The sequence below is a fragment of the Dama dama genome, chromosome 11, assembly GCF_033118175.1.
Source record: "Dama dama isolate Ldn47 chromosome 11, ASM3311817v1, whole genome shotgun sequence".
NCBI lineage: Eukaryota > Metazoa > Chordata > Mammalia > Artiodactyla > Cervidae > Dama > Dama dama.
Window position 1 is genome coordinate 8,416,681 of NC_083691.1, and position 12,054 is coordinate 8,428,734.

General features: G+C 52.5%; 1 protein-coding gene across 1 annotated transcript in view; it reads right to left on the minus strand.

The window, feature by feature from the left end:
- Positions 1-4,914: 4,914 nt before the first annotated feature.
- STXBP1 (syntaxin binding protein 1) overlaps positions 4,915-12,054 on the minus strand; it is a 68,317-nt gene continuing 61,177 nt past the window's right edge. The window contains exon 19 of the mRNA XM_061154602.1: positions 4,915-6,870. Coding sequence (XP_061010585.1) covers positions 6,788-6,870 — 83 coding nt within the window. The 3' untranslated portion in view covers positions 4,915-6,787. The remainder of the gene's footprint in view (positions 6,871-12,054) is intronic.

Consider the following 12,054-nt stretch of genomic DNA (forward strand, 5'->3'; position numbering starts at 1 on the left):
CGACTTGGCGAGTGACCCAGACCACAAAGTCCAGCAGCCCCTCTGGCAGCCAGGTCTCGGGAGGGGAGTGGGTGCAGTGCACACAGCCCGCAGACTGCAGTGTTAGCCCAGGTCAGTGGCCTGTGGACTTATGGTACTGCCACCTCTAGGAGGCTCTGGAGGGAGGAAGCTCAGCCCCAAGGGAGACAAGGAATCCAGGTATCACTAAACATGCCTGAAGAAATGCCCACCTCTCTGGAGCACACAACAGGATCCATTCATTCAGGGTGTGTGTGTGATATAATGCCACCCACCACTAGTGTAAGCTCACGAGGACTCAGTCTCTCATTTGTGGCTGCATCCCCAGAACCTAGGAAAAAGACTGTACAGTTCAGTTTCTCAGTCATGTCTGACTCTTTGCAACCCCATGGACTGCAGCACACCAGGCTTCCCTGTCCATCACCAACTCACGGACCTTGCTCAAACTCATGTCCATTGAGTCAGTGATGCCATCCAACCATCTCATCCTCTGTCGTCCCCTTCTCCCCCTGCCTTTAATCTTTCCCAGCATCAGGGTCTTTTCCAGTGAGTCAGTTCTTTGCATCAGGTGGCCAGAGGACTGGAGTTTCAGCTTCAGCATCAGTCTTTCCAGGACTGATTTCCTTTAGGATGGACTGGTTTGATCTCCTTAGTAGGTGCTCAGTAAATTAGCTGAAAAAAATAGCCTGGGTGGGAGTCTGGAATGGCACAGGAAAATAGCTCAATGGACTCTCCCTCTGGCAAAACAACAATTGGTGATGATTATTTCTTAAGAAAGAAACAATCATTTAAAGTGTCTGGAGATACAAATTAACTTATTTACAAAACAGAAATGGAGTCACAGATGTACGCAAAGGGCAGGGGGATGAATTCCCTGAGATAAATTCGGAGATTGGGATTAACATACACACATGGCAAGAATACTGGAGTAGGTTGCCATGCCCTCCTCCAACCCAGGGATCTTTCCAACCCAGGGATTGAACTCACGTCTCTTATGCCTCCTGCATTGGCAGGCAGGTTCTTTACAACTATCGCCACCTGGGAAGCCCCATATATAAGACAGATAACTAACAAGGACCTACAGCATGGCACAAGGAACTCTACTCAGTACTCTGAAATAATTTACATGAGAAAAGAATCTAAAAAAGAGTGGACAGAAGTGTAGGTATAACTGGTTCACTCTGCTGTACACTGCAAACTACTAACAGTGACACTGTTAATCAATTATACTCCAGTAAAAAAAAAAATAGTGTCTAGAAATTGTTCTAAGGCATACAGTAAATGCAGAAACATCTAAGAAAAATCTACAAAATTTCTGCAAGTATGAGTCTAGTATTTGAGCAACAATGCGCTGCCTTATCAGCTGTGATATATATTATCACATATTGTGTATATACATACACACACACATGCATATTTGCATTTTGCCTGAGGCCAAGGTGCAAACACAGATGCCACCAGATGACACCGTGTTTGATATCATCACAGATGAGGGGTTGTGCCAGATACAGGAGTCCGGCTCCTCCTTGCCTGAAACACCTACTGAGACTGATTCTCTTGACGCAAATGTGGCTGAACAGTGAGTAGACGTCACCTCCATTTCCTGAGTTATCATTAAGTGCCTGGTATTGTGCCTTCTTTCTTTTTTAAAAAAATATTTGAGTTCACGGGGTCTTAGTTGCAGCACACAGGATCTTTCACTGTGGCATGTGAATTCTTAGTTGCGTGTGAGATCTAGTTCCCTGACCAGGGATTGAAGCCAGGTCCCCTGTATGGGAGCTTGAGTCTTAGCTCACTGGACCACCAGGGAAGTCCCTGGCCTTATGCTTTCTCATCAGAGGATTAGGAAAGCTCGGAAGCAGGATCAAAGCCCGTCTTTGATTAAGGGAAGGTGTCTGAGAACAGTGCTCAGGGCGGGTAGCCCTTGAATAACACCAAGGAGAGTGCTTGGAGAGTGGTCAGCGTTGAGCCTTGTCAGAGAGTTTCTGGGCGTATCTGTCAGTAGTCCTTCTGATTTCAGCAACTCTGTGAAGCTTTTCTTGCCTTGGGCAACTATATTAATCCACTTAGGCCGCCATAACAGAATGCCATACACTAGATGACTTCAACCACAGAAATCTGATTTGTCAAGTTCTGGAAGTTGAAGGCCAAGGTGTCAGCAGGTTTAGTTTCGAGAGGCCTCCCCTTGGCTTGCAGACAGCTGCTCTCTTCCTGTTTCTCCTGGGCATGCGCACCTTTACCTCTCTGGGTCCTAATTTTCTCTTCTTATAAGGATACCAGTCAGATTGGATTAGGGCCCACTTTATTGACCTCATTTTAACTAACTTGTTTAATGGTCTTGGGCTTCCCTGGTGGCTCAGTCGGTGAAGAATCTGCCTGCAGTGCAGGAGACCTGGGTTCGACCCCTGGGTTGGGAAGATCCCTTGGAGGAGGAAATGGCAACCCACTCCAGTATTCTTGCCCGGAGAATCCCATGAGGTCACAAAGAGTCAGACACAACTGAGCAACTTTTCACTTTCACTTCACTAGATTTCTGGCACAGGTCTCCTAAAACCCTTGGAATTTCCTGAGAGGCATATCTTCTGCTCTTCACAACAAGCCCCTTCCCACATACCTGGGTTTATGCTGATGAGGTTAAGAGGGGAGGGGCAAGAGCTTCAGGGTGGGGACTGCTCTCAGAAACACTAGGCAGAGGATTAGAGGGTTAGAACTTTCTGCAACTCCCACCCCCACCCCTTAACCTGTGGAGAGGGCAGAGGGGCTGTAGACCAAGTGTCGATTACTAGTGGCCGATGATTTAATCAACTGTGCCTATGTAAGGATGCCTGCATAAAACCTTCTAAACAACAGAGTTTGGGGGGGGACTTCAGGGTTAGTGGACAAAGGGAGGTGCTGGGAGGTTGGTGTGCCTGGAAAGGGGATGGAAGTTCTGGGTTACCCCCCGCCCCACCTCCAAGTCCATACCTTGCCCTGTGCGTCCCTTCCGTTTGGCTGTTCTCCGGTGGTATCCTCTGTAATAAACCAGTCACAGCAAAGAAAGTGCTTTCCTTCATTCTGTAAGTTGTTTTAATGAACTACCAAACCCGAGGAGGGGGTTGTGAGACCCCCCGAATTGTAATCAGCTGGGCAGGGTAGCGTGGGCACCCCTTTGATGCCTGAAGTGGGGGCAGTTTTGTGGGACTGTGCCCTTGATCCGTGGGAATCTGCACTCACTGAATAATTAGTGTCAGAACTGACCTAACTGTCAGACACCTAGTTGGAGCCAAACACTTGGAGAAATGGTGTGAAAAGTGATATGTATTTGGTGTCAGGAAAAATAAAAAGGCTCACTCCCCTCACCAGTTCTGTGTAATGCAAGTTTTACCTGGGTGTACTCCTCTGGGCAGGCATGGCCAGGAAGATGGGGGCTCCGGTTTCTCCCTGGGAGGGGCAGACAGCCACCGTATTTCCCCTCCCCCCTCCCCCATGTTGCAGGATGTCCATTGCCCATAGGCGGAGCAGAGGGCGTCCCCATAGCAGCCCACAGAGGGTACAAGTCCCACTCCAGGTGTGGCAGGTTAAGAACACCTGTACCCTGATGGCTCTCACCTCAGCTAGCTCCTAGGACGGAGGTTCCGCACCGGCAGGGGCGAGCTGAGAAGAGCAGGGACTGCTACCCCGGAGCCCGCTTGTAGAGCAGGTGTCACTCCACCAGCAGAGTAGGTCTGCCCAGTCTGGGTGCGGCAGCGCATGGCTTCCGCCCCGGGGAAAGGCAGCCTGTAAGGACAGGGTGCTCCACAGCTCTGCCCGAGGCAGCTGGCTTTATTTGGATCAGAGCTTTGAAAACTCCTTGTCTAAAGTCGTTGTCAAAACCAATGGAGATCTTGGTGGAGAGGGGTTAAGAGAAGGCTGGCAGCCCTGTGATGCAGTCTGGTTTGTTTGCTTTTAAAAAAATGTTTATTTTTATTTACCTGGCCAAGCCAGGTCCTAGTGCAGCACACGGGATCTTTGGTCTTAATTTCAGGATGTGAGTTCTTCAGATGTGGCATGCGAACTCTTTAGTTGAGGCATGTGGGGTCTAGTTCCCTGACTAGGGATTGAACCTTGGGTCCCCTGCATTGGGAGCTTAGAGTTTTAGCCACTGGACCACCAGGGAAGCCCCTGGTTTTTACAGGGTTCTTAGCAGCATTACCTCTGGTGCCACTTTTTCCTCCAAGGAATGTAATTCTGCTGTATGTAGTTTGGGTAGAAACTACCCCCACCTTTAGAGATGGACTTAATTGGTTTAATTCTATAATGTATTCTTTTGTGATTGGTATTGGGGGCATTTGCTTGGCTTATGGATGAGGTCACCCTGCTTCATTTGAAATTGATTGACATATTTCCAGTGTCACCATGAGCCTAACGTAAGGGTCCCCCTCTTCACGCTGGGCCAAACTCATCACAGTCTCCCCAAGTCACCAAAAGGCTTCATGACCAGCAGGACATGCTTCCAGATCTGACAGTTCATTGGAAGGCTAGGTGGTGTGGCAGCAGGAAGAGAGGAGGAGAACACTAAGACTGATGCAGTGACCTCATCACACACCCTGAACGCACTGTCACCACAGGCTCACGGAGGGCGCCACCTGCCGAGACACAGCCCTGCCGTCTCAGAGGCTGAAGACAACCTACCTGCAGAGACCCAGGACGACGGAGGAACTGCCTGCTCTCAGGCAGCGTCGTGCACGCGCCGTGGATCGTCTGCAGGCTCCAGGCGGCTCTAGATCCTGATGTAAGTTGCAGTGACCTGGATCCAGAAGGCTCCAAGCCACGGCCGGGGACAGCGGGGCTCCTCCCCACTGGACTATATCGATGAAGCCTTTCTCCTCCTGCTCCCCAAAGAGAAACCAGGCGGCGAGAGTCACCCTGGACACCATGTATGGGTGCTGATTTACTTCTTTATTAGACTCGAGTGCTTTAGTACAGAACGGTACAGAGATGATACACGTTTGTGCTTCAATACTTTCAAACACTGAGATTCTGATAATTTCAAGGTAAACAAGTTTCAAGACAGACTAGCTTTTTTTAAAATATCCTTTTGATAAATTATTTTTTATATAAATAACAGAGAAAGGAAAACCAACGTGTTGGACAAACAAGGTCCTGAAGCATGAGCGTCGTTTGGTCAAGGGCAGGGGACAAAACAAGCAGTTTTAACAGGAAGAAACCAAGGCATGTCCTTACAGTCTGTCCTAAGGAAATAAGATCTCATAAGGAAGCGGGGCAGGGAGACAGACCTGCAAACTAATCTGAGTGCAAAGGGGGAAGATTTCAAAGCCTTGAGAAGAGAACGCCACGATGCATCTAACGGGGCGGGCGGAGGATATATTCTGAAAGGGAAGAGGAGGTGGCGAAGAACTAGCGCACACACACGTTTGCAACGACGATGCCACAAGACAGTAATATACACACACGGTCTGGGGGGGCGGTTCAAGGGCATGGGGGGGTGGGTGCGGGACATTTTTTGTGACTTCCACTGTCGTTATAGTTCACAGCAGCAGCAGAACAGAGTGTGCTCCCTTCCGGAGAACGAGCCGCTGAGTCCTGAGGACGAGGAAACATCCTTCCTGCATTGGCCTCTTTGATTTCTGCATCAACAGCTAAGATTTATACAGCTACGTCTTTATACAGAGAGTAAAATGATTGTTTTCTTCTTACAAGCATGACGACATATGACCCCACACTACACAAAATAAAGTATTAGGGAGTATCTTAAACAGAGGATGATCTGGGGTGGGATTGGGGTCTGTGTAAACCCAGCAGGCTACTCTTCGTGTAGTTTGAAGCCTCAGGGGCGCAGACAGGAAAGGGACCTCTGAACCAGGAGCCTGCTGGACCCTCCCAGTCCTAGTCCGTTGCTGAGCCGTGAGCTCGATCCAGGCTGACCTCGCTGAGAAAGAGGAGCTCTGGCGGTGGTGTGGGGGGTGATGCCTGGGGAAGGATGGGGTCTGAAGGACCAGGTCTAACTGGAGATGCAGGTCCCCAGTGGAAGCCTGCTCCTCTCTCATCCAGGCACGGTGATAGGCCGCAGACGGGACCAGAGCACTGTGGCCGTGGCCAGGGAGGGCGCTGAGACAGGGCACCCAGCCCGACTTCCCGTGGCCAACCCCCAGCCCCCACCCCCAGCCCCAGGGGATGGGGGGAGTGAGCCCCTTGGGGAGAGAGAGCAGAGGTCGGTTCCAGCGCAAACCTCTCGAGAGTCACCTGAGCTTCACTTCCAAGCTCATGTGAGTGAGAGCTGGAGGGGGAGGAGCTGGAGTGAGAAGAGACACCCTCAGTCTGACACACTCCAAGAACGGACAGCTCAGACTCCCAACACGAACAGGAGCGACCCCAAACGGGTTCTTCAAAAACGTCTACCTTCCCATACGCAAGCAAACGTACACACGTCACGCTGGGCTATGTACAGGTCATAAAAGCATGACTAATGGGGAGGAGGTGTCCATCCACCCTAAACAGTTCCAGGAACCCGGGGGCAGCACGGCCCTCGCTCCAAACGTCTCCTCCAGGATACACATAGAAGGGACTCTTTAAAAAAAAAAAAATCAAAAAACAATGCATTCTTTTGTTTCAAACAAGAAAAAGAGGGCATCACCAAACACGAGAACGCAGCGGCGACAGTGTCGGCCGGGCGTGCAGAGCCAGGGGAGGCAATGGAGGGAGGAGGGGGTCAGCGAAGGGACCGAGGCAGTCGGGGCTGCGAGCACTTTGGGGAGAGGGTTCATTTTTGTTTGGAGGGGCGGCTTATTTTTTAACTGCTTATTTCTTCATCTGTTTTATTCAGTTTCTTCAGCGTGTCCAGAAGTTTCTGTGGGGTGAGAATGTGTGTGGATCCTGGGGAGGCAGAAAAGACCTGTGAGCTGGCCGCCTCTGGTTTCAAACACTTTTCCCCTCCCCTGCCCGTGTCCATTCCCACAGCTGCAGCCGCCCCCTCCCCTCCCCTGGCCTCGGTCGAGTGGACACAGAGAGGGGGGTGGGGGCTGGGGTTTGGGGCCACGTCACAACTGGCCCGGGAGACACTTGGGGGCCGTGGGTGAACAGAACCTCCTCTGGCTCAGGCAGGGTCCCCCGGGCTGTACCGAGGAAGGAGCTCTCTCTCCATCCAGGCTCAGTGCCATCTGCCAGGGGACAGGGCAGCTATCCTTCTAATTCTCTCCTGAATTCAAGGTGAAGCCAGGGAGAGAAGTGCCAAACCACATGGCGGGGGGGAGGGGGGTGAACGGGGCAGGGGTTCGCAGCGGGGCTGTGTGTGGAAAGAGAGGTCCAGGTCGGGAGGAAGTGGATGGACAGAGCACCCAGGGGAAGCCACTGCGCTCTGGGAGCCAGCTGGCTGGGGCTTCGTGGTGGGAGGGACCTCAGGTGTGAAAGGGGGAGGGCCGGGGTACCTGAGGCCTTACCTTGCAGAGACCCGCACATTGTAAGAGGTTAGAAATGCTTGCAAAAATTTAAGCTAATGGAATTAGATATAATTTTACTGCAAAAATAAAAAAATAAAAATAAATGAAGTCCTTTTTTGTAAAGAGAGATCTGATAAGTGCAGTAAAAAAAGATGCATGGATCGTGTGGTTTGGACATGGACTTACTCAAAAAAGAACAGAAGTGACTGGTGTGTGAGCATGAGGCCTGCACGCATGCAGCAGAAGGCTTCAAAGAAAGAGATCCCGGTGGGAGAGAACTGAACAAAAGAGACCCGTCCTTGAAAATGTGCCTCCCTGGAGATGCGGGCAAGGGCGCAGGCCTTCCTGGGAAGAGGGGACCGGAAACCACAGGAGGCCAGATTTCCACCCTGAGGGCGGGCAGAAGAAGGCTTTGGCGGGCTCCTTGGGAGTGATTCCAAATAGCAGGGTCCTTACGCCTCTGACCGCTACTTGCGCAGCTGATCCCTGATGGCTGGCACTGCAGATTTGGAGCCTTCCCAGTCAGCGCAGACCAGGGGGACACTGGAGAAGCCATCTCTGGTGTGAGAGGCTTCTCTGCAGCTCAAGTCCCAACCACTGCTCTGAGTGAGGAACCAGTCCCTCCCTGGCTGCTTCCCCGAGGGGCCGAGCGGGATGTCCCGAGCGAGCGTGCAGCCTGTGCCAGCCCCGCGCCCAAAGCTGACTCTTTCTGCAGACTCAAGGCTCCTTTGGCAAAGGCGACACCAGTTTCAGCAGGGTGTTCCCCTCTGCCCTGAAGACACTCATTTCTGTGACCTTATGAATCTTCCTGCTAGTCCTAAAGGTCAAAGGCTGCTCCCCAGATGAGGAAACAGGAATAAATGTTACCAAATTCTGACCAGGACCACTGGCAGAATGAAAGCCTCCAAGTCTCAGCTGCATGCAGTTTAGGTGTCTACAGCTGAGAGATGGCTGCTGGGAACTCTGGGCTGGGATTAGATGGGGGCTTCTGAGGCTATGCACATGCCAGAAAAACCTTCCTTAACATCCTCCCCCATAGCCATCCACTGGATTCCAGCAAACAAGAGGGCAGGCTTGATGTAGAGGGGAATCGAAAGGCCTCTGATCAGATGTCTAGACCATCGTGCTTCCTAACCTTGCTTCCGTGCAGATTCAGGACTGGGGGGAGGCCAAAAAGAGGTGAAGGAATTCATTCTTTAGAACTGGATATTATCTGATCGTCTGGTGCTCCCAATCTTTCATTGAAAGCAGAAAACATCCAGGACCAAGTGAAAGTGTTAGTCATTCTGTCATGTCCTACTCTTTGCGACCCCATGGACTGTACCCCTCCAGGCTCCTCTGTCCATGGGATTCTCTAGGCAAGAATACTGGAGTGGGCTGCCATTCCCGTCTCCAAAGGGATTTTCTTGACTCAGGGATCAAACCCGGGTCTCCTGCATTAGCAGGCAGGGTCTTTACCATCTGAGCCAGAACCAAGAGTATAAGGAAACCAGTGAGGCCTCTAGGGCTCCTCACGCAGACATGCTCCTGGTCCCTTTAAGGTCCCTAACTACCCGGTCCATTTAAAGGATGCAGACCAGCTGGTGTTAATCTGAAATCACCTGAGACCCAATTCCTGCCACGCAATTAGCGATATCACTTTAATACCCTGGTCAAACTTCTCAGCACCACAAACACTGCAAACATTCTCACTTGAATCCAAAGGTGGCTGACCATGCAGGCCTCTAGAACCGCTCTGAGGTTCCCCCTCATTCTATATAACCGCAAATCTGAAATGTGAACGGTGATCTTCAAAACAAAGTCATCCAAAGACTGTCAAAGCTTGCGGCCAGACACAGTGAGCTCTGCCAGGACAAAATGCTTCCTCCTCACTGACAGCATCTGAAAACCAGAAGAATTCTGACAGACCAGCTGATCCAGCTGGTTCTGGAATTGCCTGAATCAATCCTGCAGACTCAGACTATTGAGGGCGGTGTCAGGGAATAGTAGGTTTAAACTGCACATTTAAGAGCAGCCCAGGTGAGTGAGATGATCTGCCAGGTGTGGGAAGACAGTGGCCTTGCCCACTGGCATCCTACAGATGGGAAAAAGATGCTCATGGTGGTGGGGCATGTTGGTGGCACAGCCAGGCCTATAAGCCATGCCTCTGCTTTCGATTCTGGGGGCCCTGTGGCCTCCTGCCCCAGGAGGGGATGTGGAAGGGAATGCTGAAACAGCAGCTGGGAACTGAGTCAGCTCTGAATTCAGATTCAAATCTGAGTCCCACTGAAAAAATGGAACTTATCTGACGCTGATCTAAAATAAAGCAAAGTATTCAACATAAAAACAAAACAAAAAAACTTCTTCCTCCTCTAAGTGCTGTGTAATAGGTCTAAGTTGGCCTTGCAGCCCCTTTCATTAGCCTCTGACCATCTTCTGGACATTCGCTAACAGCCAGTCCTTTTAACATAAACCATCCACAGCACAGAGGTGCAGAGCTGATCAAAACATTTCATTTCTTAGTTGGGAGGAATGATGGATTGATTAGTGGAGACTGAGCTGAGACTTGGTGGCATCTGTACACTTAGTTATCCACGCCTGCCCCCTTCGGCCAGGGCCAGGGAGAGCAGGCCTCAGCTCCAGGACAGAAAGCGGTCAGGAGAGGGAGGGGCCAGGAGGAGGAGGGGCCAGGAGGAGAGGCCAGGGGGAGAGGGAGAGGCCAGAAGGAGAAGGGGCCAGGAGGAGAGGCCAGGAGTGGGAGGGGCCAGGAGGAGAGGGAGGAGCCAGGAGGAGGAGGGGCCAGGAGGAGAGGGAAGGGCCAGGAGGAGAGGGAGGGGCCAGGAGGAGAGGGAAGGGCCAGAAGGAGGAGGGGCCAGGAGCAGGAGGGGCCAGGAGGAGAGGGAGGGGCCAGGAGGAGGAGGGGCCAGGAGGAGAGGGAAGGGCCAGGAGGAGAGGGAGGGGCCAGGGGGAGAGGGAAGGGCCAGGAGGAGGAGGGGCCAGGAGGAGGAGGGGCCAGGAGGAGAGGGGCCAGGAGGAGGAGGGGCCAGGAGGAGAGGGAAGGGCCAGGAGGAGGAGGGGCCAGGAGGAGAGGGAGGGGCCAGAGGAGGTGGGGCCAGGAGAGGGAGGAGCCAGAAGGAGAGGGAGGGGCCAGGAGGAGGAGGGGCCAGGAGGAGAGGGAGGGGCCAGGGGGAGAGGGAAGGGCCAGGAGGAGGAGGGGCCAGGAGGAGGAGGGGCCAGGAGGAGAGGGGCCAGGAGGAGGAGGGGCCAGGAGGAGAGGGAAGGGCCAGGAGGAGGAGGGGCCAGGAGGAGAGGGAGGGGCCAGAGGAGGTGGGGCCAGGAGAGGGAGGAGCCAGAAGGAGAGGGAGGGGCCAGGAGGAGGAGGGGCCAGGAGGAGAGGGCAGGGCCAGAAGGAGAAGGGGCCAGAAGGAGGAGGGGCCAGGAGGAGAGGGAGGGGCCAGAGGAGGTGGGGCCAGAAGGAGAGGGAGGAGCCAGGAGGGTGGAGCACAACACTGGCATCCACACACAGTGCCCACGAGGACACTCGTTCACTGCCGAGCGGGGAAAACCCATCTCTAAAAGCTAAGTTTCTGCTCACACTGATGTGTCGGAGACCACCCTGCCTCTCCAACACCCTGTACTCTTTTAGGCTTTAGTCACCTGGACAATTACCTCAGAAGTGGGCAGGTTGGACATTCATCTGCTTTTTAACTTCCCTGGGATGAGGACTCCGTGCCTCGCTTTTTCTTAACTGAACTCTAAAATACAACGCTGCCCAACAAAGCATCTCAGAAGGCAAGAACATACAGTCTGTAGTGCTCTCTCTGCTCTAATGGCGGCCAAGACACTCTCTGCTGATGGAACGTAAAACAGAGAAAGCAAAGGAGAGGTGTCTCCGATTGCAAGGAATCCCAGGACGAATCCGAGCGGGAGCCCTTGGGGTCTGGGTTTGCGATTCTTTCTGACTCTGCAAGGGGTCTGCCAGGGCTTCGGCCATGTTCTTTGCTGCTGCTACTGCTGCTGCTAAGTTGCTTCAGTCGTGTCTGACTCTGTGCAACCCCATAGATGGAAGCCCACCAGGCTCCCCCATCCCTGGGATTCTCCAGGCAAGAACACTGGAGTGGGTTGCCATTTCCTTCTCCAATGCATGAAAGTGAAAAGTGAAAGTGAAGTCGCTCAGTCGTGTCCGACTCTTAGCGACCCTGTGGACTGCAGCCTACCAGGCTCCTCCATCCATGGGATTTTCCAGGCAAGAGTACTAGAGTGGGGTGCCATTGCCTTCTCCGCATGTGCATTGAGGAGTCTCGAAATACAGCAAATGCTATCCACCTACCTGCCATCTGCATGAGAACCATATCTCTCTGATTACCATCCTATCAAGGTGCTTCTTAAGGGTGACTTTTTTAAACACTTACTTTTATTCATCACCCACTGGCCTCACTTTCTAGGCAAAGCCAGTCTGGGCAGGATGGCAGTTAGCCAAGGGCCATGGCCAGCCTCACTGTCCTGGCTCACGGGCCCTTGCTGCTCCTCACCTCCCTACTTCCCCGGAGCAGCTATCTCTCGGCCAAGGCAGAGAAAGAGGAGATGAACAACCCTGCCTCCAGGGCCAACCTTTAGAGCAGGTCCTTCATATATGGAGTTC